An 8877-nucleotide genomic window follows, 5' to 3' on the forward strand; every position below is an offset into this window, starting at 1 on the left:
GAATTAAATTTCCATTGCAGAATTTTCTTGAGCGTTCGGAATAACATCTCAAGACTTTTATATAGAAAGATATACAGTTCAAATTGATTGAAAAACTATTATTAATCATATAATTTATCGTGTAACGGAACTGCTATGTTTATCTCTTGAATTTTTTTTTTATACGTCGGAAAATCTGAATTCCTCCTTCCCCCTTTTTAGGGAAAAAAACTGAAAATTCTATTAGCCATATGTCGGTATATTCTATCGGAATTCTGAAAACGGGATATTAACTTTGCAGAAGGAATATTGAACACATATAGAGCACACGCCAGTATCCATAGCCGGTTCGTCTAATTCCGATTAATCACCGTTACGGACGGCTCCGCCTGATATCGACGTGTCTGCGTGCCCGACACGCATACATTTTGTCTATCGGACGTATAACGGGGCACGCGTGCATACGCACGACTTACGCGCACGGGGCTGTGCTCGTGCAACACACAGTGAACAGGAAGCAGGATGTTGACCGAGAGGGCCCTGTCGGCGCGTTACCTATACATAAGTATGTAAATCACGTCACGTTTCTCCCTGACGACTGCCATGTCGCAAAGAGAAAGAGAGAGAGAGAGAGAGAGAGAGAAATGGAAAAACGGGAAAGAGTGAGACCTAGTCCCTTACGTGTTGTACGTGCATTGGAACCGGCGACACCCGGTAGATACAGCCTTCCCGCCGGTACTTTCCTCTTGCATCGTCGGCCATTCAGTTCCACGGAGGTTACCGCGATGATAAATGAGAATTGCGAATTAAAGCAGGTATCTTCACGCTCTGATACGCCAGGGCGGCTGCACGCGATATATTCAGTTTTGAGAGATGTAATTTATTAAGAAAGATAGCTGTACCACGCACGTTAAAGTTGTGAAAAGATAACGTAATTCCAAGTTCCTTGAAGAAAGAATCTCTAGTATGTGAATTCTAGTACACCCTGTATGCAGCGCATAATGCGCTCGATTTGTGAGTGAATTACATCCGGTTTCTCCCCCTCTGCGTTTTTCTCTTTCTCGCTCTTATGCTCATTTCCTCTCTCTCTCTCTCTCTCTCTCTCTCTCTCTCTCCCTCTCTCTCTCTCTCTCTCTTTCTTGTGCCCCGTATTTCCGGATATTTATGTGCATGTTTGAATTCTGGGTAGTTGTGCTCCGAGGTGCTTAAGTGCCTTAATTTTTAGACAAATAAACTCGATCATATATTCACGGGTAAAGATATTATCCGCTGCTCTATAAATGCATCGTAGCCAGTTCCATTTTCTCCGAGAAACGTTTCGTCATCGTTCTTCAAAGAAATGCGTTTCCACGGTAGTGCAAACACGGAGACGCGCGTTTTGCCTTTCATCGATCCTCACAGGCGTTTTCTGATGCGCGCTGACGCACGAAATCCCCGGATTTAGCCATTCAATCCACCCCGGAGATTACATTCTGCTCGCGTGAGGAAGCAGTGAAAGGGAGAACGGTGCAACGGACACAACGGACGGAATTACACATTTCGTTTCGGGCCGCGGGAACGCGGCGGCATTTTTAGCATTCCGCGGCTACGGGGCAAGGTCAAACGCGCTTGGGCATCTCCTCCTCCCACCCCTTTTTACTTTTACATCTGCGTCCTCCAGATCCGAGACCGGGCCCGCGCGGAGTTGGCCCCTCTTTATGAGAGCGCGCGTCTCACAGTGGTCGATTTGCTCGGTGGTGACGATGGAAGAAGATCGGATTCTCGGTAAGCCTGCTATTTTCACACGACAGTCCCTCGTGTCTCGAGTACAGTTTTATTAGTAGGGACCGTGACTCACGATCCCGCTATATTCGTTGCCAGCAGTGGCAATGAACCGGCCGACATCGTACCGCAATCATTTGGCCTACCAAGCGTTTGCTCGCACTTTTTGTGCGTTCGCGACTGCCCGATCATTTTGGCTCGAAATAATGATAACGACACGACACGACGCGACGAACGATGAAACGTCAATAAAATTCACGTTAGTCTTCGTAGCACGCGCTCCATTGCTATTAAATGTCATATAATTATTAGCTATATAACCGAAAATGTGAGAATGCAGACTTTTGATTCTTATCGAAGGAAATAAAAAAAATATTTATTCGAAAAACGTCTAGTGTGCAGTTGCCTCGCATTTTATTTAAATATTTAAAGTCACAACGAAAAGGAGTCGCGCGATAATCGCCGCTTTATTGATTAGAACGTAATGCATTTCGCCGCTGCGACGTGTTATATCAAAGGTCTACGGAACGATACTCGATCGACCCCTTTCTATGACCTCCGAACAACCTAAGGATTCTTCGTCGCCTTTCACCACGTTTGGCGTGGATTTCCCAGTGCGTCACTGAACAATATTCACATCTGTTTTTCAAACAATATTTTTAAAGATTCCAAGGTTAGCCGTGACAAACCCGATAACGAGACGTCCTAAGTGGTTAACAAAACGGGTGATAAGCTAGAACTGATAATCGAACGTAAGCTCGATACAGCGTGGTGTCTCACCGCGCTTGATTATATCAGAATGACTGCTTTCCAGTAAATACCATCAGATTTATGCTAATAAGCTTGCCCCGCGTTCGGCGGGAGAAAGGTTCGTTCACGGAGTATACTAGGGGACACGACCGGTATGGCCTATAGAAGAGAAAAGTATGAAGTATAGAGAGTACTATCGGTTACGCAATGTTCCAATGTACTTTGCTCCGACTTGCCGACTTCTCGTCATTCATCCGACGATTTACAATGGCATCGGCTACACGACGAAAACACAAGTACGGAATCTCGATAAAACATGTACCTTTGTACACTCTATGCAATTATTTTTCAAACACGAAGAAGGAATATGCTTCTAATTGCGAAGTGTCTCTAACGGAGTATTATTAATTTATATTCGTTTCCCTTCAAAATTCTTGTTATTAAAAAAGAGGAGGCATTATCAATATATTTTTGAGTATTTTCTTCAACTGCATATGATTAATATTGAGGATTACCTTTACGGTGACGCTGCTAGCGGAGCTTTTGATGAGATCGATTATTTCCTCGCGCGACTTATCATCCACGTTGATCCCATTGACCTCGATCAATCTGTCACCGGGTAATAGACCCGTGTCATTGTTGTGCTGCACCAGAGCGCCAGGTTCCGCGAAGATCACCGGCCTCATCTGCGTTACGCCGTTCGCCGCCCGCTCGACGATCACGGCGCGACGAAGCGAGAAGCCGAAATCGTTTCGCGGCGGAGGTTGCCTCTGGATGGTGAGTTCACGAGGTTCGGGTAACTCGAGCGGTACGATTTCCGGAAGCTGCAGTTCGATTCCCTGTTCTTCGAAGGAAACCGACGACCGCCACCTCGAGAAACCCTGGGACTCGCCGACGGGCGACAGGCTGAACGGTGGCGTCGCGAAACTCGAATTTGTCGTGTCCGTCAAAGAATCCGCGGATGGACTAGCACTAGTGACAACCTGAATGCAATAGGAAAGTACTTCAGTTACGTTTTAAAAATTTAGTGCTTATTATTATTTATTTTCGAACTAAATACAAGGTCTTTAAAAATGTACGACTGGGAAACAAAGCGAATCTTGAATTATATAATGTCCATAATTTATTAAGAGTTTAAATTAAAATAATAATTAATAGAAGTTAATAAAAGTATTTATAACACATTTATTATTATGCTACAATTTAAATCAAAATAATTTATGAAAGTTATTTACATTCAGACAGAATTTTAATTAATAAAACTCATTTTAAAAATATTTGTAAAAATTAATTCTACAATCGTACAGAAAAAAATTACAAGGTACGTAATCCGGTCTCGCTTGCTTCATTATTATGCGAATGGAACGGACAGGATCTCCCGCCGGTTCACGTCAAATTTTAAACAAACTACCCATCACTCAGCATCTCATTACAAGTTTCGGAAACGATCCTAATAATCAGGTTTCGCCACAAACGATGCGCGAAAGAGAAAGTGAAACGGTTATCTAACCTGAAGCAATTTGGCGTCGATTTGATGATGATGTTGCTGCTGTTGTTGCTGATGATATTGTTGCTGAATTGCCTGCTGTTGCATAGAAATATGCCATGCGGTTTGACATACCGTATCCTCCTCGCTGTAGTCGTCCTTATTTAAAACGCTGTTGAGAGGCACATTCTGATAGGTGATCACCTCGTTCTGAAGGGTGTTTCTCACAAGTAGATTGCTAGCCTCCTGGTAACTGGTTTCGTTGCCATTCGGCAACACGTTTTCCTCCGAAAGAACGTTCACGGTGCAGCTGTTGACGGTCAGTCTTGGTCCTTTGAGGATTCCTCGCTTGGGCGGTTTCGGTGGCAACGGCGGTAGACACTTGCCGCCGGCCTGACCACCTGCGTGACTCGTCGTCGTCGACGATGTGGTTGTGGTCATCGTCAGAGACGTGAGTGACGCCTCCGACGAGTCGCTCTGCATCAAACCGTCGGGCGTTCTAGTGGTCCAACTGCTGGCACCGGCGCTGATCGTCGAACCTGGACCCGATCCCGCGTTCTGCGTGGCATCGAGAAGATCGCGATCCAGATGTGCGAAAAACGACGCACTGTAATCCGCGGTGATGCCGCTCGGTAACTTTTCCTTCTCCTTCCGACGACCGGGAATCTTTAATGATCTGCGAACCTGCGACAAAGCGTGTAAGAATAATGCGATGTTTTTGTCAAAAATCTTTCAGCAGCACGAAAATATGTACCGTGCAGAATCCTACGAGTTTTCGCAAGAAATTTCTCTTTGAACGATGTGATTGTACCGACGCGTTGTCCATAACGCAGAACAACTTTGCGATTTTTATTTAACGTGCAATAAGTGCGACCAGCACCTTATCGCGTGAAACCACATCCGACCGGCGACTGAATCTACAGAAAAGAAGGCTTTTCAAAACGAAATCTTATCGCATTTCTGCAGCACTCTTTATTTCTATCTAAAATTTTTCTTACGGCTGATTAAGCTCTTCATAGTGTATTCATCATCGATACACACGTAATTTTTAAACGAACAATTTATTTAATAATCAATTTGAAGAAAGCCACTGGAAGACGTTATCGCGTCGTGATATTAACAGCTTTATTTATGCCGATAAGAAATGTAATCCGAACAAGATATCGGTAACGTTGTGCAACTCGTGAATTAGTAAACATTATCAATGTTATACACCCATCTTGTCATCGGAGGATTTGATAACCAAACGAGCATTTGATATACGAGCTCAATATAAAAAAAAAAAATCGAATGCGACAGGCAATTAACACAATATAGTTTGTAACAATCTGTTGTGGTTTTGCAATACTTATAGAGAGAGAACAAATCACGGCAGAGTACTCGATGAAAATTTCTACGACGTTTTTCTCATTTACCTCGTCCAATCGCAGAAGCTCCTCCGCGGACATGCTGCTGCGATCGCGCTTCTTGACATCCTTCCGCTCCTTCTTCTCGCGCTTCCGCTTCTCCTTGTCGTCCTTCTCCGCGGCCTTCTTCATAAAGTTAAACATCTTCTTCACTCGCTAAACGTCCCAAGAACGCGAACGCGAGAAAGAGATAACATACGATATCTCGTTTCTCGATTGCTCGATTTGATCTCACGCGATCGACTTCTCGCACCTCGTAGCATATATAAATACGTGTGTGATATGTGTTATTTATCACCCGTAATCACACAGCACCGTCCGTCAAAATATATGTTAAGCTAAGCCGAGCTTTTGCCGCGACTCGCGCGTGATCGACGCTATTGGACGTGCGAGACACGCCGAGTCGCGCGCATCGCTTCGTCACCGCCGCCGTGATGCCCCAGCTCGCGGCACTCACGATAATTCGAAAAGCGGCTGTCTGTCACAATTCGTTCCGCAGTAGTAGGCCGCGTCGTTCGTCCGGGATGGAAGGCTCGCCCAATGCCCCGGCTCGCCCCGCAGAGCACCGGTGCACCCTATCGACCGGCAACGGCGCGACATTCATCGAGTTGCCCTCGGGATCGTCCCCTAGAAATTCATCCAAGGAAACGTTAGTCGTATTCGCGAGTCGTATGCATCGCTAACGAATGCACGCTTAACGAACGATCGGAGATCGCGATTCCATCGATCGTGATCGAGATCGGAACGTGCAACGCTCGCTTCCGCGATACGCTCTGCGCATTGCGGAATAGAACGAAGGAATTTGTGAATCGCATCCCAGCACAGCGCAGATAGAAAAAAACATTTTCAAAATATTGCACAATGTTTCAGAAATATTGCAGCAACATATGTATATAATATTGTATTAACGTTGCTGCAACATTACGTATCAATATTTCTGAAGCGGACACTTTATCGTTGCTGCAATATTGCTGAGACATTGTAGCAATATTTTGCAATGCCGTGTAGTGTGGGATGCTTCCGGGATGTTCCCGACGTCTGATTTCTCTCTGCGCGTGATTAGCGCCAATCTCAGAGGTCGCTTGGATTTGGCGCGCGCGTACGCAAGGGCGTGAACCGAAACGCTTCTTCATGGCCGGACATTGCTTCCGGCGTGTGATTCGATACCGCGAGGTATGCGGAAGCGGGGCGACGGCACACGGAGTGTGCAAAAGAAGCGACGATAACGCAACCGTTGTTCGGTGCACGCGTTCGGTCGACTCACCGCGAGGCGAAGGGGATTCTTTTTTGTCCTTCTTTCTTTCGCGAGGCATACATCGAGCTCGCGCGAAACGCGCGAATGCGCTCCCCTTGCGTTCTCACCGTCGCGTGACGCCGTTGCATAGTCAGCAGAAATAAAGAAAGTTTGCCGAAGCTGTGCATTATTGAACCGATTACCTCAACGATTATCGACACGCGCGTTCTTTATTGCGTGAAAACGGAGCTGACGCGAGTGAACGATCGACCGTTTGATTTGGGATTCAATTAGAGGAGGTTGCAATTTTTTTTTTTTCATACGCAACGATTATTTGCACCCTCGTTACTCGCTCATTTGCATGACCTCGCGGAATACAATTAGGAAGTCGCAAGTACGTTCCGAGACCTCTATAAGAGCGTAGAAAATTAGAAAGGTGACAATTAACCGCTGCTAATGAAAGCGCACACATTCTAGAGATTTAATTGCACGTTCCTGTACAGTCCTTGCGCATGCACCGCAGTCGGGGAGGAGATAATTTAAATGTAATCGGGGCAACGCGGAAGTGCATTGCGCAAACGTTGATCTTACATCATTCAACTATCCACGCTCGCGTGGAAATGAACGACAGATTCGTGACAAATAACAAATATTTACATGTACGAAGAACATAATATATCATATGCTCTATTCTCACGCGTGACGTTCATGGTGCCGGTGCTACTCGATAATAACACACGCTCGCTTTCCACCACACCTCACTCCGCATTCTTCGTTCTTCAAGGGCAGTCCGGAAAATACGCCGGCGAATCTACTGGCGTGATTCGATTGATTGCTTGGACCCGGTGAAATTTTCGGAGCACGCGGTGTCGCCTCGACGAATCACTCTGAAAATCCCGACGGCGATCGATGCCACGATTCGCTCTGATTTGCGCGTACGTAAGCGTTTTACACGCTGCAAAGCGCGTCGAAAACTTTACCAGCTATCAGTAAATTTTACAGAAAGAGAAAAGGAATCGAATCTTTCCAACGAGACGCTTGAAAAAAATCTCAATCATTTCTTTATAATCGGGAATCATCCAGTATCGAGTCTGGCGGTTCAATAGCGCTTCACCTTTGATAAAGGCTACGTGAAACACCGGCGAATCTTCGGAAGCATGCGACCTTTTCAACGAGCCGCTCGGAACGTCTCGACCGCTTCGCCGCGATCGATGCCGCGTACACATCGCTGTGCGCTTTGCACCTCGCGCTACGAGTTTGTCTTCCACGAGCATTCGAGGCTGGCTCTAATCGGCGAAAGCGCCCTACCTACGGGGTTCGACGAGCCGCATCGGTCGAACGAACACCCAGGTGAAGAGCGGGAGCGTGACTGCCTGTTGTACGTGTTGTCTGACGCGTATCCTACGCGGGCGTTCCTCGTGCTCCTGACAGCAAGCGGGTCAGCCGTGCGTGCGGCACGAGATACGCGTCACATCAACGGCACCGCCACCACAAACACCCGCCATTCGCACGCGCACAGAACGCGCGCTACCGCGATTCTACCGCGATGATCAACGCACCCAGGGAGGCCGTGCTTGGTAATCGACCTGGTAGTAGGTGCGAGAGTTGGCTCGCTGCAGCTCCAGCGCTGTGACAGTCCAGCCGAGACAGTCGGATCTCGGTCGACCTCCTCGCGGTGCAACGCGCTGCGACGCGAGTACGTACATCAGTCGGAGGGGGGGGAGGAAGCGGCGCTCTTTAAACGGCGTTACTACGACTCGGTCTCACACTCACTGCAACACGGAGGAGGACTGTCATGGCAGTCATGAATTGGAAGCGGGGCCGGTGGCGACTGCCAGCGCCTTCGGCCAGACAACGGCCTGTTAGCCAGCACCCTTCTTTTCCAGACAGCTACTTCAGCATCGGCGCATGCGTGCGCGGTTTTTAGACCTTTCGATCCACCGGCGGAGTACGGCGCTTTAGCGGCATCTTCTACCGCAGCCTAGGTCTTTGACTCCGCGCCCAACTGCCGCTCTCTGAGTTGCCACAGAGAAAGAGAATGATTTCACCATCGGTCGGTTGAACAACCGAGGCAGAAATAAAAGAATTGAAATATTTTTGTAGCTTCGATTGATATAGCATAGCAATTTAACGATAATTAAAAATGAAGATGACAATAGGATTAAGCAATTAATAACATTGTTATACAGTTTACTTCAAGACAAAATATATTGATAATATAAGAAATTGTTTTACAATGTTTACTTTATAAAAGTATTACT

At 46.7% G+C, this 8877-nt stretch overlaps 1 protein-coding gene across 3 annotated transcripts in view; it reads right to left on the reverse strand.

Moving 5' to 3' along the window:
- Positions 1 to 8464, reverse strand: part of LOC105197905 (unconventional myosin-XVIIIa) — a 53124-nt gene extending 44660 nt beyond the window's left edge. Inside the window, exons 1-4 of one of the 3 annotated variants that reach the window (XM_039454644.1) lie at positions 8176 to 8464; positions 5392 to 6009; positions 4001 to 4660; positions 3006 to 3473 (exon numbers count right to left, since the gene is read on the reverse strand). In XM_039454644.1, coding sequence (XP_039310578.1) covers positions 3006 to 3473; positions 4001 to 4660; positions 5392 to 5526 — 1263 coding nt within the window. In that variant the 5' untranslated portion in view covers positions 5527 to 6009; positions 8176 to 8464. Of the gene's footprint in view, positions 1 to 3005; positions 3474 to 4000; positions 4661 to 5391; positions 6010 to 7924 lie in introns of all 3 variants that reach the window. The other 2 variants (XM_039454643.1, XM_039454642.1) reach the window with 2 other exon arrangements.
- Positions 8465 to 8877: the final 413 nt, after the last annotated feature.

The sequence above is a fragment of the Solenopsis invicta genome, chromosome 10, assembly GCF_016802725.1.
Source record: "Solenopsis invicta isolate M01_SB chromosome 10, UNIL_Sinv_3.0, whole genome shotgun sequence".
Lineage (NCBI taxonomy): Eukaryota > Metazoa > Arthropoda > Insecta > Hymenoptera > Formicidae > Solenopsis > Solenopsis invicta.